The 25,005-nt window shown below is 40.3% G+C and overlaps 3 protein-coding genes across 5 annotated transcripts; 2 read left to right on the top strand and 1 right to left on the bottom strand.

Moving 5' to 3' along the window:
• The first annotated feature begins 344 nt into the window (after nucleotides 1–344).
• Nucleotides 345–12,269, top strand: LOC124411162 (serine/threonine-protein kinase ATR). Of its 3 annotated transcripts, none has more exons than XM_046890107.1 (39): nucleotides 345–601; nucleotides 854–1,059; nucleotides 1,148–1,318; nucleotides 1,425–1,582; nucleotides 1,832–1,981; nucleotides 2,069–2,270; nucleotides 2,353–2,474; nucleotides 2,586–3,154; nucleotides 3,309–3,473; nucleotides 3,562–4,035; nucleotides 4,119–4,302; nucleotides 4,375–4,737; nucleotides 4,813–4,935; nucleotides 5,009–5,256; nucleotides 5,328–5,549; nucleotides 5,708–5,879; nucleotides 5,961–6,087; nucleotides 6,215–6,339; nucleotides 6,538–6,698; nucleotides 6,813–6,973; nucleotides 7,068–7,261; nucleotides 7,346–7,430; nucleotides 7,531–7,676; nucleotides 7,750–7,866; nucleotides 7,956–8,095; nucleotides 8,175–8,399; nucleotides 8,521–8,781; nucleotides 8,919–9,144; nucleotides 9,237–9,421; nucleotides 9,511–9,692; nucleotides 9,771–9,943; nucleotides 10,041–10,184; nucleotides 10,267–10,424; nucleotides 10,499–10,730; nucleotides 10,852–10,990; nucleotides 11,075–11,189; nucleotides 11,278–11,431; nucleotides 11,536–11,769; nucleotides 11,966–12,269. In XM_046890107.1, the coding sequence occupies exons 1-39, from the start codon at nucleotides 558–560 to the stop codon at nucleotides 12,146–12,148; spliced, it is 7,440 nt and encodes a 2,479-aa protein (XP_046746063.1). In that variant the 5' UTR covers nucleotides 345–557; the 3' UTR covers nucleotides 12,149–12,269. The 3 variants fall into 3 exon arrangements, with proteins under 3 accessions (XP_046746063.1, XP_046746065.1, XP_046746064.1); XM_046890109.1 differs by having other exon boundaries at nucleotides 4,125–4,302; XM_046890108.1 differs by having other exon boundaries at nucleotides 857–1,059.
• On the bottom strand, nucleotides 12,248–15,571 carry LOC124411163 (odorant receptor 13a-like). The gene is made up of 9 exons (XM_046890110.1): nucleotides 15,084–15,571; nucleotides 14,827–14,988; nucleotides 14,567–14,747; nucleotides 13,732–13,875; nucleotides 13,554–13,654; nucleotides 13,380–13,479; nucleotides 13,165–13,269; nucleotides 12,506–12,661; nucleotides 12,248–12,406 (listed from the first exon to the last, which is right to left on the bottom strand). The coding sequence occupies exons 1-9, from the start codon at nucleotides 15,323–15,325 to the stop codon at nucleotides 12,356–12,358; spliced, it is 1,242 nt and encodes a 413-aa protein (XP_046746066.1). The 5' UTR covers nucleotides 15,326–15,571; the 3' UTR covers nucleotides 12,248–12,355.
• A 3,078-nt stretch (nucleotides 15,572–18,649) lies between these two features.
• LOC124411781 lies at nucleotides 18,650–25,005 on the top strand. The gene is made up of 2 exons (XM_046891200.1): nucleotides 18,650–19,128; nucleotides 24,533–25,005. Exons 1-2 carry the CDS (start codon nucleotides 18,789–18,791, stop codon nucleotides 24,886–24,888), a joined length of 696 nt encoding a protein of 231 aa, XP_046747156.1. The 5' UTR covers nucleotides 18,650–18,788; the 3' UTR covers nucleotides 24,889–25,005.

Genomic DNA, 25,005 nt, shown 5'->3' on the forward strand with positions numbered 1-25,005 from the left:
AATCCTGCAGTCTAAAATCACCGAAATAGTATTATTATTATATTTCAGTGGTCTAAATACGTGCGCCATACGCAAATACCTATCTATGCAAATTTTAGGGACTCTACCAGAGGTAATTCTGATTGTACGAGCGTTACCAGCAGTCGGTACAATTACCGTCCGCGCTGAAACTGCATTACCGACAAGTATAACCGCTGTGTTTCTAATGACGTCCGACGTCTTCGCGACCAAACCAGTTTGAATTTTACAGCATGGCCTGTCAATCGTGGAATCGCTCTACAGCCGTCGTTGACTGAGGATATGTCCTCAGTCAAAGCAGCCGTTTGTGGTATTTGCTGAGTACGGGTATAAATTCTATGATAACAAGAATTTTCGGAATTTTTTGCTTTAGTTATGAGGATGGCAATATGGGCTCTTTGCGACTGAACAAAACATCGCATGTGTCAAGCAAATTCTTTGTTAATGCGAGCCCCTTTCAACCTTCAACCTTCCACCTCGTATCGTCAATACGAAGCTATTCGTAGTTGGCAAAGAAAACGGAACCGTAAATAAGAACCATGAGCAGCGAGACTACTGCCGAATTATCAAACTCGAGTAACAGGTAAGTTTTGTCTTTCTAATGCCTTCAACTCTAGTATATAACATTATTCGGAGACCGGCAAATTCGAACATCGGCAGATGTAACTTTGTTTGTAATTGTGAAATTTTTTCTTTTGTTGTTCTAATCCCTTCAGTTCTTGTATATAACATTATTTAGTCACTGCTAAATTCGAATATCAGCAGACGTAATTTCATCCTCTTTTACCCTATCATTCAAACTGTACATTCGTTATTATAGTTCATCTATTAACAGCAGCGTAGCGACTGCAGAAACAGTATGGAGAGTGATAAACAACCCTTTGGTCGCGATATTGTCGGACCTACAAAACAACACGGCAGAACGAACGATTCGCGTCATTTTGGGTTCTATTCTCAAGGGGTCTGCCAACCTGACGAATGTCTTGGTTCCCCCTCAATCGGGTGGAGAAAACTACGAGAATCTCGAGAGACAGTATACAGGTAGAAATGGCATCTTATCAACACCAAGAAAAAAATTAATGAAAGCGTTAAAGTTTTACAAAGAATCACTTCTCCTATTTCATTGCAGAATTCACAATTTGGCTTTTTGGAACGATGTTCTACATATCAGGTGCGCCGTTTAGTACAGAAGTGCACTCTAGCAGTTTAGAAGTACAAGCTTGTATGCTGCGCATACTAGCTACACATTACCCGCCTAATTTTAATCGAATATCTTCAGAGCTGCTGGATGTTTTGGAAGGTGTGTTTAAAGGAGTTTGGAATATGTTTTCTGGCATTGGCTAATAGCATGGTTTGAAAGTCAAGGAACTATGCGATATAATAACCTAGTGTCTGTATGTTTACAGACACTGTAAAATTTGAAGCAAAGTGTACGCCTGGAGATCAGATGGAGATAACCAGATTCCAGGCAGAGTCTGGTGTTATAGGTTATTTAGATCTCATTTCCTTGCCGCTTAAGATTCCTGAAAGAAGGCTACAATCTCTGCAGATTTCTATTTCAAAGGTAATATTAAGGGGTTAATAGTAGAACTCGATAACCAGAGCAAGTCATAATAGTAGAATGAATAACAAGTCTGTATAAAAGATTTGTTCAATGAACTAATTTCTTTATTTATTTATTGAAACAAGAGCAGAATTAATCTGTCGATATATATAAGAAAAAGTTTTACGTCGCATTTTAATTACAATATGTAATTTTTCAAATTTCAATTGCATCACTGATCCCATTTTACCCATCATTTCATCTTTGCAGATCATTTTAAAGATTGGTGTTACACAATGGAATCAGTCAAGGTTGTGGGATGTGTGTCTCAAAATGATCGTCGATTCTTCTCCAGATGTAAAATTCCTTGCACTAAAAATAGCAACGCAGATGATGGAACGATCGCTAATTGGACCAAAGGTGTCAATACGAACACAAGGTTTTTTCCATATTGTGTACATATTTGTATCATATTTTCCTTACAATCGTATTTTTTTTTCATTCAAGGATAAATATATAATCATAGTCCGGACTATAGAGATGGTCAAGCTTATTCCTACCTGGAAAAATCTTGGTGTACTATCGGCAGGCACAGATGCAGTATGGGCGGAAACTTTGACGAATTTTGTTAGAGGGATCGAAACTTCTCCAATCGCCACCAGCCTCTGTTATGAAGTCATTGATCTGACAATCTGCAATGATTTTGATGGTAAGTTTAAAAGCAATTTGTAATTGAATAAGGTGGAATATACTAACTGATGAATAGTATTGAATCATGAAGTGAATTACAGTAAGTTCTGAGCGTTTGAGAGAAGCGGCGTGCGCCAAAGTCACACGTTATTTATTGGACAATCCAACCTCATGTACTCCCGAGGATATAACCAAGTGTTCTATTTATCTTGAGAATTGGACAGTAAGCATTTTTTTTCTCTAAATAATACCGTTTATTAATAATGTCTCGAAATTGCAGAAGGCGCCGTAAATAGGTACCCTGAATAATTGATATTATTTTTGATTTTTAAAGGGTTTCCTTGAGATAATGCAGCACCTAGTGTTAAATGACATTGAATCTTCGATGGCTAAGCTTAAACAGAATTCGTTGATAACTAGCGAGACGTGGAGTATCTTGGGGAAGATTTTCACTGATAAGTTACAACGTAAAGAATTCCACTTCACTTTAGAAATTCTGAAATGTTCGAGCTGGCTCGACTTCCAGATTGCTCAGGCCAATATTGATGTTTCATTTTATGGAAGAGAGTCTGAAAGCATAGCTCTGATTTTCATAAATGAACTGCGTGGAAAATCCAGTGTAAACCAAACTTTAATTTTTGAGAATATAAATCAGCTCTGCAGGCACAGAGAAGTCAAGAATGTGGAGTTACACGAAGTTCTCTTAGAATCCCTGCCACATGTTGGACAGTCATCTGTGAACGTGCGACAGCAAATTGTCACTGCTGCGAAATCCTTGGATGTTACGATGAAAATAAAATCCTTGGACACTCTCTGCCAGTTTGGAAATTTCGAAAAACGTCTTCCGCTCATCAAAATCTGCGTCATTTCCGACTACGTTGAGCTGGCAGTCGCTGCTATTAGGTAAGCTGCTTCGTACCGTGAAAAATGATTTGAAGGACGATTCTGCTCAAGTAATTCAAAGAAAGATCATGGCCAGAGTAGAATCCCGTTTCAAATTCACTTATTCGTGTACTTTTTCATTCTGCAGTACTAAAAACGAGAAAATTACTTTCAGAAACCTTAAGTTTGCCATCGGGGAAGGTAAATCTTACTCCGTCACCTCTGTAATAGAAATAATGAATCTAGCCACAGCTTCGGCTAAGGAAGAGTTGCGTTTAGCCGCAGCCGAATGTATGGGAGGAATATTTTGTCTGCTTTCCGGTCGAGCAGTGCTCGCGAGGTATTTGCTATATTCGTAGCTCACAAATTTTTTCAACATTCCAAAAGTTCTGTTTCATTCGATTATTTGGTGAAATTTTTACTTTCAGAGAGGTTGACCGCTCGACTGAATGGGTGATAAAATGTGCCGATTGTGACAAGGTTCTTGCCGGGGAAAAACAGAGCGCAGTCTGCAATGTCCCTTTTGAAGTAGAGCGATTTTTATTATCGCAATTTAAACTCTTCGCTACACTATCGACGAATCAACGTTTGCTCATGTCTCGCAATTTTCTGTCTTTCTCTAATCACACTAAATTCTTCAATAGCAATACAACGGCGAGAGTATGGCTACCGTATATCAGAGACGATAGCAAAAAACTGCGTGAAAATGTTGGCAAAGCAATTCTCTATGTTATACAAAACAAGATCGAACTTCAAGAGGAGTCGAAATGGGCTTCCCCAGATTTGAAAGAGTTTGAAACGCTGCTTATGCAGGTCCTTACTGAAGTTCTGGAAAGTGTTCTTGCATCTCCAAATCTCGATTTACATCTCACGATCGTCGAAACTGCTCAGAAAGTGGCCAGGTATCTGCTTGAAATTTATTGTGAGGTGAAAAAGCAATAAACGTTTCTTATCGAAGACTGGTATTTTCATAAAACGTCCCAAGTTTCAGAGAGCATCTATATCGCATGGAGGAACCACTGCTCAAAATTTTCTTGATAACGATTCTTCACACCAATTCAAACTCCATAGTAATATCAACAGCGGTCGCTGCTTTCCAGGAAATCGCTGCGTGCCATGAAACTACGCCAAAGTTATTGTACCATCGCTACAAGCGAGGATTTCTAGATGTAAGAACAACAGGTTTATGTCTTTGATAATGTCTTTCGCTGAATACATGACCAAAAGTTGTTATTTTACAGTTAATGATCGAAATGGCGGTACGCAACTGCATCAATCACTCCTACAACTTGGCCACATCTTTGCACAGAGCTGCTAAATGCGTAGGGTATCAAGGCTCTCGTCAGCTCTTGCACAAGGACGGAAACTATGCTATCTGCGCTCTACTTCCTTGGGTAATCAAGTTTCCTCAAGTTAGATGCTTGTGCAGCGACATGGCTGAGCTCATAACGATGACCGAGAAGGACATGTTCGTAGAGTATTTTCAATACATCTGTCCTCACGTTTTGATCAATGAAAATAAATCTACGGGACAAAAGTGCCTTCTGTTGATAGAAAGCATCACCAAGACCAGCATAAGCGATCTTATGAGCAGATCTTTCATGGTGAGTTATTATTGTTCGCTTATATTATATTTTTATCATCAGCGTCGTATTACACTTTGCATTCTCCGCATACAGGGAATATTTAGTGAGCTAATGCTGCATTTTCATACCCATATCGTCGACGTTATCCAGCATCTCGAGGTGCTTTCTCAATTCGACATGGAGTACGAAGGAAAGTTCGACTCTAGAGAAAATGTTGTAAGTCGCCGCATCTTCTACCCAGTAATTGGACCAACCCTGGAAACTTTAATATTTTTTATTTCAAATTCAGGCAGCTTACCTGAAGCCAAGACTCCACGGAGTCCTCGTCAATCTGGACAGTAATCTGAGCTCTAGATCAGACGAAACTGTACAAAAATTAGCGTTAGGATCGTTAGCTGTTTTGATGCAGTTTATGGGAGAGAGGCACTTGACTCCGTTGCGATTCAAACTGCTCGGCACTTTACGAACTTCGCTGAGTTTCAGCAGGCCTGGATTTCAAGAACTAGTTTGCGACGCCTGGGACTCTTTCTTGCACAAGTGAGCTCTTCCCCATTTCTGCCGTTTGCGAAATTCTCGTTCTTCGTTGAATGCCACACTTCTCGTTGCAGTATCGCCGTAGGAGATCTAGGGCCCTTGATTCCGACGATCTTCATATCATTGGCAACGCTTCTCGAACGTCGACCTGATGAAACCAGTGCCATGATGGAGTACCTTGTGATCGAACGGAACAGAGAAGTCGCTGATTATATTCCTGAGCTGTTTTTCATAGACGATTTAAAAGTACCTGAAAAAATAGCAGCCGTTGTCAAACAACACATAGCTTCAACTCGGTAATCTGACCCATAAAACAAGCCTAGTATTTATCCTTTTTGTTTTTTCAATTACCGGTTGATTAGCTACAAAATTCGTGCCTGAGTTGTATAAAATTCGTAAAGGTCAAGTTTTGAAGAACTTTGCAAAACTTGATTGCTCAAGTTTTTTTTTTCAGACCAAATAACTTTGAGGATAATTTGAGCATGTGGTTGAAGCGCACGGTGCATGAAACGCACGAAATACGATACAAAGCTCTCATATATTTGAAAAAGTTTCTCGCAGACTCGCGCAGTCATCTGAACGATACGATTCTTAGCGGGAATGTCGTGGATCCATTAATCGTAGAGGTAAGTAAGTTTGGGTTTTTTCTAATTGCTTGACAGTATTTTTTGAACCTTTCTAACGGCTGACATTCTTTCGCCCTAAAGCTGCTCGATACTCTGTTGAATGGGTGCAGGGACAAGGATGAAAATTTTCGATTGGCCTCGGGCGAATGTCTCGGAGAATTGGGTGCGGTAGAACCGAGTCTTTTACCCCGCAGGATCCAATCAAAAGGTACCGTGAATATAGAATATGGATTATCAAAGCACTCTGTTCTACTAGTTCAAAATCAAAAGCACTTTTCTAACGCCTATCGACTTGTGAGCGTCGAGTTATTAATCTCAGGCTTAATTCACTTCAGACGAATCCAAGTTCATCTTTGAAACCAACGAGGAATTTGCTTGTCTCGCTCTTACCTGTCTCGTCCGAGCGTTTCAGTCGCAAAAAAATACTCAAAGCATGGGCTGCTTCGCTCTTGCTATACAGGTATGCCACAAAAACAATATCTTTATGTATTTTTGTCAATCCATTTCAATACACATAGACAATAAAATGATGTCTGAAATCTCGCTTTTGGAATAAAAGGAATGCACTAAAAAAGTGGCGTTAAACTCCACTTATAAACACTGTGAAAGAAAATTAGTAATGTTAGATTTTGAACGTGATCAAGTATGATGATTTCAGGAAATCCTCAAAACCTACAGCATATCTCCAGACGGTACCAATCGCCACTGCTGGAAGCAGTTTCCGAATACTATACAACAAATGATTCATCCCTTTCTGAACTCTCATTACAAGATTACTACGATCAAAGATGGCAACGAATATCCGCATCCTATCTATGGGTGTGTTTCTTTACCTTTCTTCTTTTCAACGAAACATCGCTACCTGTTTAAAAAATAATTTGCCACTATATGCAAGCTTGTTTTGTTTCTGCATATTTTATTATCGACCTTCAGATCTGAAGAGGGTTCAACGTTCAACAAGTGGTCCTATAACTGGATATGCAGTATGTCCGACAGTGTGCATGACTCTGCTTTGAAAAATCTAATAGCAGCTTGCAGGCCAGCGTTTAGACGGGATGTAAAATCGTTGGTATTATTCATCCCCTATGTTGTGTGTAAGTGATACATGCATAAATTGCATTTCCTTTGCCATTGAGCATTCTGCACTCAGAATCTGTGTAAATATCAAAATTATCTTCTCATTCATAGCCCATATAGTAGCAAATGGAAATCCAGGTGAATGCAATAAGATTGGAGACGAAATTTTAGCTGTGATAAACGTTATCGAACAGACAAGCGTGGACAAAAATTTAGTCGACAGACGTCCCCTTCGTTATCAGTCAGAGTCCGCAACTAATAGTACAAGAATTTCGGATGAGGATAAAAGGATTCACTGCTCTCAAGTAAAAACTTACAGAACTGTCTCATATAAAATGTACATTCGAAATTATTCATTTGGACTCTAACTGTTCGGTACATTCAAACAGGTCGTTTTCTCGATTTTGGATCACTTGCAAAGGTGGCTGAGAGAGAGAAGATCGGTACGTGATGAAAAGTATCGTTCCATAAAACGTAAGGATTACATAAACTTGGTGTTTCAAATTTTTACGACCTGTTGAAAACGAATTGAGAAAAGAAAAAACTTTTTATTCCTTGTTTCGTAATTTCACAGGCTTTTGCAAAACCTTCAATAGCCTGATACTGGCTCAGGGTTGTTACCAAACTCAGGAATACCATCGATCGCTGATGTACTTGGAGGATCACATGACATCTAGTAATCAAGGCCTTGCCGAGTCTATGGAAACAGGTTTACTAGCGGTAAATTTACAAAGCGTCATAAGTTATCTGACAAAATTCCTTGAAATTACAGTCTTCTTTGTTCCTCCTCTAGAAAATATACGCCCAGCTCGAAGAACCTGATGGCGTCTCAGGCATTCTGGCTACTCAGGACGAGGTTCCTACGCTTCAGCAGCTGGTACTGGCTCACGAAGTTAGTGGACAATTGCAGGTACAGTAAAATATGAGAAAGCAAACATTGGTTGGCCTTGTGTAACCCCAGCAAAAAAGTGATCGAAATTATTCTCTACATACTGGCAGGATGCTGCGACATGTTACGAAAGATTGGCCCAAGGGAAAAACGTCAAGCCTAAATATTTGCAAGGGATGGTGCAGTGTTATCTTGGTCTCGATCACCCTTTTACAGCGACAAACATCACTGAGGGGATTCTTAACAACAGGTGAGTCGCTGTGTTTGGGCCTGACAATAATCAAATTTTTCTCGCCACTTTAAGTTTTCATATCAGTCGTCTGTTTCAGACCTGAATTGCAGCCTCTGATTGTAGATGATGAGATATTCTGGCGTCTTGCCGATTTTTCACAGCTGGACGATATGGCGAAAAATACGGCAAAGAAGTCGCTTCTGAACGGATTTATCGCCGGATTACCGCCAGATCTTAGTTCTATAAAACAAAGACTCGTTTCCATGTTGGGAGCAGCCTCGAGACAAGGAACTTATCAACAAAGCTATCCTCAGATAATGAAGTGAGTTTGTGATTCAGAATTACAATAAACTGTGTGATGTTATTGTTGGCTTTTCACCTTCCTGAAAATATCCTATAAGATTTCGTCATTGGTGGTCTATAAAGCAATCCTTTTGTTACAGGCTACATATTTTGAACGAGTTTGAAAAGGCCGCCGCCATAATGTTGGTTAATCCTGAACAGCTGCCGGATATATTTGACGAATGGGAAATGCGCGGGCAGCTGGTCAGAGCTTCTAGGGGAGTCGAATCCGTCCTTAGCATGCGAAGAGCAACCCTTGACCTGGCTGTTCAGTTACAAAGACAGACTACTGAAACTGAAAATTCAATTCTGAAACAAGAAATTGGAAAAATATGGCTCAAGAGTGCCAAGATCGCAAGAAAGTAAGTTGCATCATGTTGTTAACAATTTATTATTTCTCTCTCTTTTGCAAATTTTGTAATCCGTTCAAGGTTACCGAAAATTTTGATTGAAAATCTTCTCAGAATTTCATTACAGTTCGATAAATTTTTATCTTCAGGTCAAGATTGTACCAGCAGGCTTACATGTACATACTTTCTGCCAGCGACAGTTGTCCGCCTCAAGAATTGTACATAGAACAAGCTCAATTGTATTGGCAAAAGGGCTGTCAAGAAGAAGCTTTCACAACGTTAAAACGGTGTTTCGCTAATTGTTTTCAACCCTCAGCTCATTACAAACAGATGCCGCCGGATTCCTGTGTGGAGGAAAGACGGCAGTGTGCAAGGGTCTGCGTTTGAATACTTTTTTCCGAATTTTCTCCGATGAGACGAGTTCACTGTGAAATATGATTATTCTGACATCTGTGTTATTTGCACAGGCTAAGTTGCTCTACGCAAAATACAACGACGAAACTCTGAACGTAGATACTGACGGTAACATCAGCAACTACAAGGAGGCCATAGAGGTCTGGCGTGTTTGGGAAAAGAGTTTGCTGTCCTGTGCTCGTTATTACGAAAGCATTGTCGACCGAATGTCAGACGAGGAGAGAGACGTAAAGGGCAGGTGAGTTTGTTCTGAGTAGAAACCTTCAAAAATAACGATTTCAACAAACCCTGTACAAATTTGTTAACGTCTGGTTTTAAATTATTCAGAGACCTGCAAATCCACATGATGAACTACTACGGAAAATCACTGCAGTATGGCTGCAAGTACATTCATCAATCCATGCCTCGACTCCTTACCATTTGGTTGGACTTTGCCTCTCGTCTTCAGGTCTCAAACGGTTCGTCTAAAATTCGCGAGGATGCTCTTACAAAGATGACCAAGCTTGTTGGTAAGCTTTTCCATTCAAGATTCATCAATTTCGACCTGTCGCCAATTTAGCATTAATAACTTGCGAACTTTTTCACAGAGGTGTACCTTGAAAGGCTTCCCACGTTCATGTGGCTCACAGCTTTCAGCCAATTGGTATCGCGAATATGCCATCCGTGTCGGGAAGTACAGAACACATTGTGCTCTATATTGGTTAAACTGATATCCGCTTACCCTCAGCATTGTTTGTGGATGATGGCCGCAGTTTTCAAGGTAAGAATATATCAGAATCGCTACATCAGTGCCACTTGAGTGTGAACAATGCCTCGCTGCTGTAATCATTCTGTTAACCGATTCCGTCTTTCCGCAGTCCGCTTATCCGGTTAGGCAGAAACGATGCCAAGAGATCTTCAACCATCCGGACCTTCGCGTTTCGCGACATACAAAATTAATTCAGGATTTCAATAGGCTCTGGGAACGACTCATTGAGTTATCCAACAAGGCAATACCGGAAGTATGTTTGGAATATTATGAACTAGAATCAATGAGCTGGTTTAATTGAACTGGGATTTTAAACTCTATCTTCAATTTTACAGAAAACTGCTTCGACCACAGTATCGGCATTGTCCAAATATCTACCAAGATTGTTGGCTTCCTCGGAATTTGGACAAATCATGATACCGACAACAAAATTCAGGCAGCTTCATTTACCCTCGAAAGTAACACCGATCGAGACCCACAATCCATTTCCTACGTAAGTATCAAAGAAATACTTCGGAACTTGTCAATTCGTATGTTGATTGAACATTTTCATTTCAATCTCTTTAGTCAGTGGGCACACATCGTTGGTATCGAAGACAGAGTGATGGTGATGCAGTCCCTCCAAAGACCGCGTAGGATAACGCTGCGAGGATCGGATGGGAGGCAGTATCTATTCATGTGTAAACCGAAAGACGATCTGCGCCGAGACTTTAGACTCATGGAGTTCAATGATATCGTTAACAAGTACTTGCAAAAAGATCCAGAATCTCGTCAGAGAAGGCTGTACATTCGGACATACGTAAGTCGACTGGAAATGTAACAATACCTGGCAAATCGAATCGTGGAAAAGCTTGGAATATTCGTCTTAGAATCATGCCTATAAGAATTGTTTCACAAAACTTGCACAATTCAATTTTCAGAGCGTGGTACCGCTTAACGAGGAATGCGGCCTGATAGAGTGGGTTCATAATCTGGTCGGATTTCGCCCGATTCTTTTGGATTTTTACAAAGAAAGGGGAAACTCCATGTCGGCTCGAGAGCTGAAGAACGTTATGTGCCGTACGTGAAAAATATGAAAATTTTCTATCTCCCATTAGTTTTATAGTACTAATCAATTTCTAACGAATTTTATTGTCATTGCAGAACTCAGAGATCCTTTGGAAAAGAAGCGGAAAGTATTTTTAGACGTTCTATTACCCCGACATCCTCCCGTTCTCGGCGAATGGTTTCGCCTAACTTTCCCTGACCCATACGGATGGTAGTTCATCAATTTATGATTGAAAATTTGGTCTCAAATCGCTGTTATATCCATTTTACTTCACACAAAGTTATCACACTTTTTTCAGGTACGAAGCCCGAACAGCGTATATCAGGACAACGGCAGTTATGTCTATGGTTGGTTACATATTGGGTCTCGGAGATCGTCACGGAGAAAATATATTGTTTGACTCTAAATGCGGGGACTGCGTCCACGTGGATTTTAATTGTCTTTTCAACAGGGTACGCGATTCGTTATTCACCTAAATCGACTTTTATTCTATACCGTTTAAAAGAATTTCTCTAGTTTTCGTTATACATGCAAATAACGCGCATCACCTTTCCAGGGTGAATTTTTCGACTGGCCAGAAAGGGTCCCATTTCGACTGACCAACAACATGGTTGAGGCCATGGGACCGCTGAAGTACGAAGGCCCGTTCAGAAGGGCCTGCCAAACTACAATGAGAGTTCTCAGGGAACAAGCCACGACTCTTGTTAGCGTCCTGACACCCTTCGTCTACGATCCCTTGCTCAGCTGGAATAAAAATCAGCCAGACGCAGCAGAGAAAACGAATGAAAAGGTGAGCCTCTTACTAGGGAGTCGATCAATGAATTCTCGTCATTCTGACCAGCACTTCCTTACCGACAGTGTTCTGTACCTTCAGAATTAGGGATCGTGATACCATGACGTCCAAAAAAAAATGTCTTAATTAACAATTCGAAATTTGCAAGCATCAAGAAAAAAGCTCGGTATACATTATTTCTGTATCATTGCAGGCTGTGGAGAACATAAAGAATATCGAACAACGTTTGAAGGGCCTGCTCAGATCGCAGGGAAAGAAAGCAGATAATATTGCATTGAACCTGAGCGTTGAGGGACAAACAAATCATTTGATACTGGAAGCAACTAACGTTGACAATCTTTGCCAGATGTACGTAGGATGGGGTCCATATTTGTAAGGACTTTTTTCCACGATCAGTCTCTGTTTAATGTCAGAAATCTGTTCTAGTACTTGTTTATTTCTAACTACACTGTGTCGGATTCGTGGAATTAGATGTAAATACTATACTTTGATACTAACATAAATAAAAGTGAATCCTATGTTTTTTAAACCTGTCCGGTAACTTCTACAGTGGCTGAATCTCGCCTGCTAAAGTCAATATCGTTCAACTTAGACTTCGTAATACCGTAAAGTACGACATCGAGGCGCTGAGTACCTGAAAGCATCGAAACGGGACTTCAGAACGTATTAGTCATGTGTGAAAAGTAACCGACTGTAGAAATACTTAACATTAATGGGAGCCTGTTACACGTACCGTGGCCAGGTGTTCTAGGCACATAACGTTGAATTTTCCGGCAGTAATTTTAGCCGGTTTTTGGCTCCTGACGATGATTAATCTCACGTCTGTTTTCAAGTTTTTTGAAAGCTTGAACCATTTTGTCGCGTAGGCGGCCTCGCTGACAGCTAAACTCTGCGCGTTAAATAGTGTTCATAAAAAATAGATTGTACAATGTCTGGCATAAATTATCAAACCAATTTTCAAACTAACTACAATAATAATTTATAACACTATTGAGGTCCTGATTAGCCTTTAAACTGACGGAATTTGATGAGCTTTAATCTACTTAGAAAATTCCTAAATAGTGTGCCTACATCACAGATGTAAGCTATACAAAGTTCCGATCACACGTAGAGCTTATATATTTAAGCTTTCCGGCGGTTAACGGTAGGGAAAAATTCAAAAGTTGTAATCAGATTTTGGAAATTCAAGATGGCGGAGTCAATCTAACGGAAAAAAATTCAAAAAGTTACTCTATGCAACCATATTGAACCCACCATGGTGAATTAAAAAATTTCGAGTTAAGATTCGTGATCAGCGACCTCAAAAACTCCTGAGTACAGAATTTTGATAGATTGCTCCATAGCGCCTATATTTAAATTTTCCGGCGGCCTAAAGGTTAGTTAGTTACTCACTTGACTTATCAAACCGTCACCAGGAAAACAAAATAGTATTAGCTGAAAAAGTGCCATCATCAAATAGGAAAAGTACTTTGCGCCTTTGCTTCGATCCGTCGGTGCCTGCATGAAAAAGAAACCAGTCAAAGAGAATGAAAATTACCTCTAACCAATGTAACGTGTTAAACCGATTAGTTTATCGATTCAAATCCATTCATTCGTTGCAAACTCACTGAGGTCACTTGCAGTCCAACCAAGCATATGATTAAATTACTGGCCAATACCTGGCACAGCATTATGGGGTTGAACAAACGATCCACATTCTTGGAGAATCTAAATTCGATATTTTAGGTTCTAGGTTATTCACTAATTCTTTTTAAACATTACCTTCTCCGGCAGTAACTTACTTGAGTATAATTTGATGGTGTTTAATACAAGTGGCCAGTTTTTGTCTCGCCGTGTTCGTTAAAGATCCCGCGTTTTTACGCTTCTCAGTCAGATTTATCGTCTGTAAAAGAAAAAGGAAAACTACCGCGTAGAAATATACGTATAATTGCAGCGAATAGGCTATTCTTTTTCGCTTACATTGTCGCCAAGGCTTTCGAGATTAATTTGCAGAATTCTAAAATGGCCGCACGTGTGGAAAAGGGTCGTCGCGATGAGGGTGTCGACCGCTAAAATAAGCGCCGCACAGGCAATCGTTGCGACAACTTGTGACAAGAGTGCTAGCTACGGAGTAAGCACAGTAAAAACAGAAATTTTGAATATATGGATGACTAGCGGCCAGTCGCATCTCCGCCCGTGAATATTTTCAAATACTTCTTGTGGAAAAACTATTGTACATGGCCATATGATCTCGTGAACTTTTTTGTAGAGTTCATCAAGACCTTGAAAATTAGTTTACAAATATCGTTATATCTCCAAAACTATTGATCTGGCTGCAACAAAATATAGCCCAAAATCTACCTAGACGTTGTAGTTATCCACAGAAAAAAAATAATCAAAATCAGTTGAGTAATTCCGGAGTTATAAGCGAACATACGGACAGACAGATGGAGAGACGTTGAGTTATATGTACCTATATGTAGATATATTGCAACGAAAAAATGTATTCTAGCATTTTTCAAAATCGGTTAAAGTTTTGGGAAAAATCAAAAGTTCACTTTTTTTGCAATGTTTGAGGTTCAAAAATTTCCTGCCGTAGGATCGCTTTCTGGCAGAATTTTTCGCCTAATGAACCCCCAGGAGCTCAAAAAGTACAATAAAAACATCGTAGGATTAACAGTTGAGAAAATACGACAGGATCTCGCTAGTTTTTGGCTGTAACTTTTGAACCATTGATCGCATCGACTGATTCGGACTAGAATTCGCGGGCAATGGGAATAAAAAAAAACAACAAAAAACAACAATTCGTATTTACCTGGTAAAAAGGGGACTCCGTCCATCCCTCGGGATACATACCAGGGAAAAAGAAAGGTCGAGTTCTATTCGACGAGCCCTGGATGTCGAAGTTGTAAATCTGGACCAACGGTGAGGTGTAAAAGACGAGCAGAGCGTTGAAAACGAGAAAAACGTAACACCTTGTGAATTTCTTGGCGAATCTGTTTACGGGTAGAGTCGAAAAATGTTAGATTAATAATGGCTAGGGTGAATGCACCGTGTGGGCAGGACTTTATTTACGAGGCATATCCAAGGAAGCATGACGCCCCGGTTTCGCTCCTCTGTTTGGCCATATTCCAGTATTCACCGAACATGAACGTTATCAGATCGTCTATTTCTCTTCTCCTCGACGTCCAAACAATCATCTTCAAAAGTGCGAGTATTATGGTCAATAGGACGGAGCTGAAAGTTTTTGATTATTTACTCATGAATTGTCAATTCGCGATACAAAAGTCATTGCAGACTTGGATCCGTCTTCTTCGAATTTCCAGACAAACCTTGTCTCCAAAATAACACTGAGATCACTGGAGTGATAAATTTGTTGAATCTGTGGGACGACGATAAGGAGCATGAAGAAAGCGACCGCCAAAGTTCGCGGTAGGTTCTTTGGGTACAGGCCAGTCAATTTCAGAATAACGCGGTTCAATGAAACGTACGAAGTTACGTTCATCGCTTCACCGTTTATTAAACCCAACTTCGTCTTGTCTACGGCATCGATGGTCATCCAAGAACGGGGCATCGTGGAAAAATGCTTCGAGCCACTTTTTCCTCGGCCATCCGAAGCGGAGTTTTATATTTTCATATTTAATTAGGTATATATTCAGTGTAGCCCGTGAGCTCGATCGACCTCTTGAATTGTTAATATAACTTGGAAAACATGTCCCACCTATGCTAATAAGATATTCATTGCGGGTAGTCTCGCAGTTTCGCCTTTCCCCAACTAAATATAATTGCAGCAGAATTTTATTCGCGACTCGTTGATAATACGAAAATCGAACGATTCCCTGTTACTTCAAGTATAATTATGTGCTGTATAATAACTTGGCCAGTTTATTACTTTCTGTGAGAATTTTGTAACTATTTTCCTCCTACGTTATAGCATAAAATATAAAGGTAGAAGTAAAACTTCTGTTCAAGTAGTTTTAAATATTTATTTCGAAGGTGTACTTCAACGTTTTCCAATTTCAACCCCTCTGGAAAATCGAGTCCCATCAACGCCGAATACTTTTTAATATTCCAATGCAAAATTTCTTGCAAGAAAAGTTGTACCCGAAGTTTGCCTCACCGATCTTTTAAAATTCTGTGACGTGTTGTAAAGTGTCATAAAACATCAGACATGTATTTCTTCTCACGTGCTAATTTGGCCGTTAAAAGGGTACAAATCAACCCTGAAGTTTATTTGCAGAAATCATTTTTTTTTTTTTTTACAGCATTTCCTTTTTTGGAGCGGGGAGGGGGGGAGGTAATCCTTAGGGGTTCAGTTCTGACAGCCTTAAACGGTTGAATTAGCATATAAACCCTATTATAGAATTAATAAGGTCGGTGAAGTAAGCCTAGGGAAATTTGTCTTATTAAAGTGTAGCTATGTGTGAGATGGGATCTGGAAAAATCAGAGAATTGCTTTTGAATTATTTGGAGCCGATTTGCGAGGTAAATGATGAAAAACTAGTCCGAGCCCTAAATAAGGCCCACCCTAATACATATATTTAGATATTTTCGTGTAATTTTTCTTAACATTGTCGAATTTCGAAATGCATCATTTACATTGAAAAGAAATCAAAAAATTGGGCGTATTTTAATTGGGGATTCGTAGCACTAACGAAGGCAATAAGTCGGGGATTTTTTCCGAAAAAAATGACCACCATAAATGAACCCTGTGGCTTTGAAATGGCAGTGTTACAACCACTAACGAGAAAGTGAGTATCATAATTAAGGTACGCAATGAATATCGTGGTTAGCCGTAACGTGCCGTAACGCATCTACACCTTGGACCTGCACGAATAACTATCTAGTGATCATAAGGTACGAAAGGAAGAGTTGTAACAGTTGAAGAAAGGTGAAGGTAAACTTTTATTGCCACTTGTGGACACGGTTCTGAATTGCAAAGGATAAAGTTGCAGTGCGATTGCGAAAATGTTCATCGAACAAACTTCTAGATCGATATTTAAGTTGCGTTCCGAAATTGGTTGCAGCGCGAAAAAATCCCTAGAATAGAGACAGAGCTAGTCACAAACTCGGCGGCGCAAAAGGGGTAAACGGTTGTTAGCAGCACTAGAAACTAATTTCGGAACACACCCTTAGTAGTGCACCAAAAATCATCCCCGAGGCAGCTGGAAGTTCTCGCTTTGGCGTGTATCGCCTGGAGTCTGATTGTGAAATGTGGGGTGAGTATAGAGCGCGTGGCGGAATAGAAGCCGGTTAGTAAGTTAAGTAGCATAGAGCTGATCAAATGTAGGTAGAGTGAAACCAGGCTAAATTCTAGTACGCATTTACGGACCCGTGCCGTTTCTCATTTTCTGCTTTTCACAAGTCAAATAATATTCGGTTCTTCACCCCACCCGACCCCCCCATTCAGTCAGAAACACTAACGTACCTTACGGATGCGGGCCTTTGATCCTGAAGAGTTCACATTGCAGTACAGAGACATAAATATTTGTTCTGTCAAACTTAGAACTCTAATATTGGATCTTCGTTTTGCCGCTAAACACCGTAATTCTGAACAACCATGGGCCACTGCGATCAGTAATACCCACGTGACCTCAATGCCTGAGGTGTGTTAGCACCTTATCTAAATATATGCTTATTTCCACAGATGCAGTCAATTTTGATGTAGCAATCCGTTATCACAGCTACGTACAACATGACGGTAATTCACGGCCAAGTTCTTCAGATGTTCGTTCGATTACAAAATTCACGGTCAACGTGCTGCTTCCAAGTGTGGTCCGTCTTGTTAGAGAAGGAAACCCTTGTAATCCAATAAGCGTTTCGAAAATTTTTATACGCGACTGCGTCCAGCGTAAAAATTTCTCATTCCTAAAATAGCAAAGCGCGTCGCAGCTCAGTTTCTTGTAATTATTATTGCACCCTGTTCGTCGGCTGGTCATCAGTTGCCAATGCCAATTAAATCTAGGCAATGGATGACAGCTATACGAAATCGGGCCACATTCATAGCACGCCTAGCGTTAGTGCTGAGACTCGGTTGAAGTCCGTTTTAGGGGCAACAAGTTAGAAGCTGGTTTGTGTGTTACTTATACTACGCAAAGTTCAAACGTTCATCAAGACACCTCGTTGAGATTGTGAGCAGTAGGAAACTAATCGAAGATATTCACCGATAAGGAATAAAGAGAGACGGGCTGCTTCTCAAAAGTTTCAAATACAGTATTTGAAGGCCTGTCATATATCAGCCTTGAGCAATACTTATGCCCGGATTCTATCTGCATTCTGTGATCCACAGTGAACGATTAAGATGGCCTGCGTCACACTGCCGGACCGTTCATAGTGATATATTATACAGTTAGGCAGGTGTCCAGCGTCCGCGTTGCACAAGCGTTTCTAGGTATGTATGTATGTAAACGTTAATTGCCATCCGTACTTCCTTGCTTACTTCCTTCCTTCGCATGTTTCTCAGTATTCTCGGGAGATTGCTCCTTCGACTCTCATGCCTGATGAATACCTTAAACATGAGCGAATTAAGCGATGATGAATAGCGACAACAGCTCATAGCATAACGGCTATTATACACGACATAATAACAATGTGTGCATGTATACCGGTGTTTTCAACGGATAACTGATGACTCGATTACCTGGTTGTAATTGCCAGTTTACTAATCCACTTGGGTGTTAATGTTCCAGTTTTTTGTTTTTTGAATGCTGATTCGTCCTGACTCCGTATCGGAAGTTCCTGTAGGCAATGTGGGTCTTATTGTGAGTCGGTGATGATCCTCCTCGATCCGCGGCACCGTCGCGCGATGCCGCAGTAGAAAGCGCGAGGTGGGTAGGTAGGAAGTATGTATTCTGATCCTCGTGGAGGGGGATCACCACCTCCTCGATATATGGACAACCTGACGACACGTCTGCTGCACTACATCCTCGGCTCTCTTGAGTGAAGAAAAAAGCTTGGTGCGCGTTTTCGAACGCGGTGGATACAGTATTATCGCGTTGTTAGATATAACGATTCCTGTTACCTACAAACAAGCCACCATGTCAGCTGTCAGGACCGTGACCCTGGTCCTCTTCTTTGGCGGAGTAGCTCTCGCCACGGCAACTTCAAACTCCAAGAACTCGACTCTGGCGTGCTTCTTCGAGGAAAACGTGATCGAATGTGCCTCTCAAAGGATAGACGCGCAACTCGACGAGATGCAGAGCAAAGACCCTGCCAAACCTGGCCAGCCAAGGGAAACACCGATCAGTCAGGTCATCGCAGACACGAGGAACGTTCTCATTCAAGGTATGGAGGCCGTTGATGAGGCCCTAACTTCCGACGCAGACACGGAAGAGACGACGGTCAAGGATCAGGATGCTGAGGACTCTCAAGATATCGGTAATCCATTCACCATATATGACACGTTGCTGTACTCTGCACAATTCATTTTCTAACTACTTGCGTTATCCGGTGCTTCATACATCTTCTCTTTCTTCTATGTATGTACCAACAATTCTGTGATTGGACTCTGTTACTTCCATAACCAGAAATTTTTGAGCTTCGTTTCAAGCAAAGGAATGCAGAAAAAAATGTTTGCAGTGCACTGCAGTAACACGAAATGTATAATAGTTGAAAATCCTTAAAATTTGCAGATGTTCTGAAAATTGTAACCTCTTCTCTCGAAATATCGATTACCACCCTATAGTTAATATACAAAACATTCCATATTCAATATCATGGGAAATTGCTAAAAAAGAAAGTATATCAATATCCCACTTCTTGTGTAATTTTCTTCTCGAGTCTGTTAATAAGGAACAATTTAAAGGGATGTTATAATTGTTTGAACCTTAAACGTGATCAATGATTTCTAACTACCTATTATTATATCTATCCTGGTCGCCTCGGTTCGGAGAGTTCTTGTCATCACATACAAAAGAACTAAAACGAGTAGTCTAGACGTTGAAAGAACAAACCACACGTAATTTTTCTTCGCTCAAGCAAAACCGAACGGAAACGACTTGATGGGCGGTAGTTTTCAGAAATTGATAGTCTCGAATCAGGTGGTGAAAAGTATATACTCACCCATCGAGATTGGATGTACCAGTAGCAGAATTAAAATACACCACGTGGGTCGTGCTTGGGTCCCGCTCTGATATTTACTTCTATCAATTGAGGTTCACCTTACCATTTGCAGGTAGACTTGAACCGTTAATGTCTATGATCGTTCTAACATTACAATCCGAACAAAGACTTTGTAGTTGTAACCGTAATGAAATTACGTGCTAGTGTTTTATACCGCATACTTTGTCATTGAACCTAGTTTATACCACTCATCGAACTAGTTTATCCCATCCAGTTCGCTCAGGATTCACCCACTGTTTGGTCTTCACTTTCAACCCACGAAAGACTTTCGGCGACAGCACAGAATCAGCTTTGCTTTATATGATCTCCACGGTGGCCACAATTCCGGAAATCCTGGGAAACCTGGTAATGTCAGGGTATTTAAAAGGGGTTGGAATTGTTAGGAGATTTTTAGTTTGGTCACGGAAAAAACTGAAAACATCAGTTTTGTATCATGGGATTTAGAAATGACTTTTTGAGGTGAAAAGTTTCCTTTTTTTCGTCAAGAAGATAACTTGGCTTAAACTCACGTTTTTTTACATTATATTTTTCTTTAATTCGAACTAAATTTGAACCGACTATAGAGTGAAGCTGTACGATTTAGGTTTTAGTAACCTACTAGAACTGGGAAAATGTGAGGGAAACCCAGATTTTAGGTCTAGGAAAACCTGGAAATGTCATGTAATATTTTTTTCCAAAAGTTTGTGGCCACCCTGCATCTTACCTGCAAAAACTCCACTGCTGATCGACGTCGTTTGAATTCCAGGACCTGAAACGCGGGACCATAGATTTAGAAAATGACAAAGAGGCGTATTGGAACCGCTTAACTCTCACCGGGCGCCAGTGTGCGATTACCACGTTGTGTAAAGAGCATGACTCCGTCCGTAGTGAACTTGAAATGATCTGGGAATTTTGAAGCTATGAGAGAAACGGGATAGGGCGCAGAGGGCATGGCCAAAGTCGACCGAGAGAAACAGAGACGCGTCTAATATACAAACCCACTGCCACGTGAGCGACGAAAGAGCAGAAAATAAGCAAGTGGGTTACCGGGTTACCGGTTGTGTGGTGGAAGCTCAACGCGCTCCTTATATACGTTATTTTATCTCGTGTGAATGATCTCACCCGGTATGATATTCCTCGACTCTTGCTGGTCCCCAGTTCTTGGGACTCCCCGTTGCGTAAGCTTTCGATTCCTTGTCCCACGTAGAATAATTACAAATGGGGAAAAGAATTTCAGAAACAAACCCTGAGCGAAGTACGAAAGATGGAATAACGTTGATCGGTTGTGCGTAAGTTCCACGAAACCCTTTTGCATGCGTGTAGAATAATTTCACCAGACAGCTCACGGGCAATCATGCAAATTACTGAGAGTCTTAATCACGCGATTAGATGGACAATCGTAAAATTAGTAGCCGAAAACACGCGTGCGAACGTTCGCTTGTAGAAAAGAATATATTATTTATGGAGTCGGAGAAAGGTTCGTGTCTGTTGGTATATAAATCGTGTTGGTATCGAGTTTTTGCTTATGCATCGCGTCATCACTCTCACGCCTCGTAGTCAATGATCATCCGTTACAGACAAGATCGACGACCTCTTCTTATCGTACGCGTTCCATCATATTGATTTTCTGTTGTCAGGAAAGATAGAATAATTCCGACAATTTAACTCGAATTATTAAAATATATGGGACAATATTTTATAACAGTGACCATTAAGATCAGACTTTCGCCCACAATTAGAACAACTTTCATTCGCAGAAACCATAGAATATGAATGGACTAGTTTTTTTAAGGTCAAAATCGAACATCGGATTATCCCCCTGTTTGTGAATAATTTCGTTCACAGTTTTCATCGAAATGAGAAAAGAAATTTGCAGTTGAATCACTCCTCCCTTCTTATATGTATACATATACGTATAAATGACATTCAGGAGGTCACATTCGGTTATGTTGTGGGTCATAATAAGCGTTTAACAAACTTGACGTAAATGAATTCTTATACACGGATAGCTGCTAGATATGAAGACCAATTTCACGTTGAGTTATACGGTATATTTAGAATTTACAACGAATAAGAATAATCGAGGTTAAGTACACGGTGTACGTCATGTGGTTACTTGAAAAAGCATCCAAGAATATATATTTGGATGAAGAGAATTAAAAATGAGAGGTTCACGTAACAAACATGGATAAATGCGCTCAAACGGAAAGGTTCATAATATGAATTATAAATGCTGAGTAGGTAGCCGGAATATGAATGAGATGTAATGTCAACTTCACCATACCGTGAAGCCCGGGGCTAAGTGAGAAGGAGGGCGTATCGGTGGGCTCAGGTCCCATAAAGATAAAATTTCAAATTTCATCTCTCACGGTTAGTTTACAGTTCAACTGTTCGTGACAGTTGGTGTACAGTAGTCTAGTGGCTACGTGTAGATCGCGGATCTAGACGTGACGTGTTATTTTGGCGTGAAACATGGGTCTCGAATAATTTTATTTCAAGTGCTCTGACTCGAGAGTTACACGATTTATTTTTTTATCTTCATCAAAGAATAAAACAATAGTCTATATATTTATATATATATATACAGAAATCTGACAAGTTGTCGAGTCCATTGAATCGAAAATTAAATTGCACGTCAAAAGTAGATATCGTCCAAACGACAGTCGCAAAAAATAAAATAAAAAAAGAAAGTCAAGAGTACCAAATTAAAACCAAAAGATCTGACAATGAGTGTCGCTCGATTAATACATGCATTTATGCATAATGTAAGAAACACATGTGATTAAATGTATCAAATTTCTATTCTTAATTTTATTTCTTTCATCTTCAACACCCTCAGGCTTTCATCCGCGAGTCGACATGATACTTTCTTCGATATTCGTCGGCCGCACGGTTTTGCATCGCTCATAGCAGGTTGCAGAATATAAGGCGACAGATGGGATTCGTTTACTCCGTGTTAGAATTAATCACAAGCACGCTTGCCATATGGAAATTCGTCTGAATGCTCATGGGACTGGAATTCGGTTTATGTGTCAAACCGATCGTAAAAATTCACCGACGTATGAAAATCACTGCTGAGTATACCTTATACCTAATTGTACCTGATGCCTGCCTACCTCCTTGTCCACTGTGTTGGCAAACAGACGACAGTAGGAATATTTGTGTGCAAGCACGCCTGCATGCATCACAATTAACGGTAAAACTGTGTCTACACGCAGTAGGTATATCTTGTATGTACAGTGTACAATTGCAGCTTCCGGCGTCGTTCCATTCATAAATTGATATCGAAACTGTCCACCGAAATCATGTGGGTGGTGATCGCCTTTATTTAAGGATGAATCGGAAGGATCGTTTGAATGAAAAGTTGAGAAAATAGAAACAAGATAGTAAACACTAAACGAAATAACATTACTACTATGCGATAGAAATGAATCCAAGCAAATTCCCAAAGCACGAGGTGCAATATTAATTCGAGAAAAGGTTTTACCAATGAACCGCGAAAAAAAAAATTTTAATAAAAATTTGATGTTATTCAGTTTGTATTGTTTACCAATCATAAAGGAACAGAAAATGTTACAAACAGTTATTTTACTCTAGAGTGGATAACATAGATCTGTTTTTCAAAATTTCTATCTAGTTTTTCAAACGTTTTCTGGGTGTCTGGTCAGTGAGCAAGATGAGTCGAAAAACATAGGAATCGGATCGAAAACACCGGAGTTAAATTATGTTGAACGTTCCAATTATAAAACCTATTTTCAAACCGTTGATGTATTAGAACTTGTTTTTATTATATCATATATTTCTATGATTGGAGCGTTAACATTGCTAAAGAATTTTGAAAACGCTCCTCTTCGCTCTCCCCAAATTTTTTTGCTTGACAATCGGACCGAGTCATCCTTAAATCGGCAGTCAGGTGCAACGGTAACGATTGTTCGAATTCATGAATTTGGGTATCTGGGACATAACCGTCACATGCTTGTACGTACCAAGTTATAATTCAATTGGCGTAACCACATGAACCGCGATATACCGAATTAATAATCACACTCCACGTCGCCTTGTCGACCCGGTTGGCTCAATAAACCGGATACCCGCCTCACTTGAACGCGCTGCCGGGTGTTGACTTTGAATTTTTTTCCTCCGATGTCGTGTAATGTATCCATTTATCGGGCGCCGTGCGTTGCTGGTCGAATGAAAGTTCTTCATTCGCCAACATGTTTCCCTTCAGATGTATTTTAGCTGCTTATGATGAACCCATTGGTCAGAAAGAATGGTGAAAACCGTTATCTCAAACCGATATAACAAAAAAATAGCATCAAGGTCATTGCAGAGAAATCGGCGTGTAGGTAGATAATCATTTTTTCCGTGCAGGAGAAAGGGAATGGATCCTGTTTCATTTTCAATTCCATACGTCACACTTCATTCGCCATTTTAAATTTCACCTTATCGATCTCGAATTCAAACGAGTCAAGATTTCTTCAGGGCATACTTATACATGTTCATTAAACGGTTCAGTTGACAAAACTCGATGTTTTGATATCAAGATTTGTATCTTTCTTCAATCTGTAACTGAAATCGATCGCCGACAAGTGACTTGGATGTTTTTTTTTTCTGTATAAGATACATGAAATATGCAGTAGAAAGATGAATAAACGGTCGAAATTTTTTGTCAATATCTCAGGTGAAGCGAGGAAGAAGAAGTTTGGCAAAAAGAAGAAGAAGGCACTGCAGAAGATATTGATGGTCGCGATGGTGCTGAAAGCGAAGCTGAGTCTCCTCCTTCAACTATTCTCCGCCCATCTGCAGGTGAAATTCTTTGTCATTTCTCTGCTCAGCTTGTTGTTGAACCTCGCACGCTTCTGGCTCGACCTCAAGCATAAAGGAGAACCTCAGAAGGTGATTTACTACGAACATGCCCAACACCAACATCATTACGAACATGAGGACGACCATTCCGGATACTGGGGAAGGTCCGCCGACGATGCTCACGAGCTCGCTTATGGTGCTCATCACGAGGAAGAAGTGCCAGAGCATTAGGAAAAAACATACGCGATTAAGGGTTGTAATTAAGTCGGTATTGGTAGTATCAGTTACACCGAAAATGCTTGACCCTAGCCACGTGACTCACAAGTAGGGCGTTTACAATTCAGTTTC

This window comes from Diprion similis, chromosome 10 (assembly GCF_021155765.1).
Source record: "Diprion similis isolate iyDipSimi1 chromosome 10, iyDipSimi1.1, whole genome shotgun sequence".
In the NCBI taxonomy this organism is placed as follows: domain Eukaryota; kingdom Metazoa; phylum Arthropoda; class Insecta; order Hymenoptera; family Diprionidae; genus Diprion; species Diprion similis.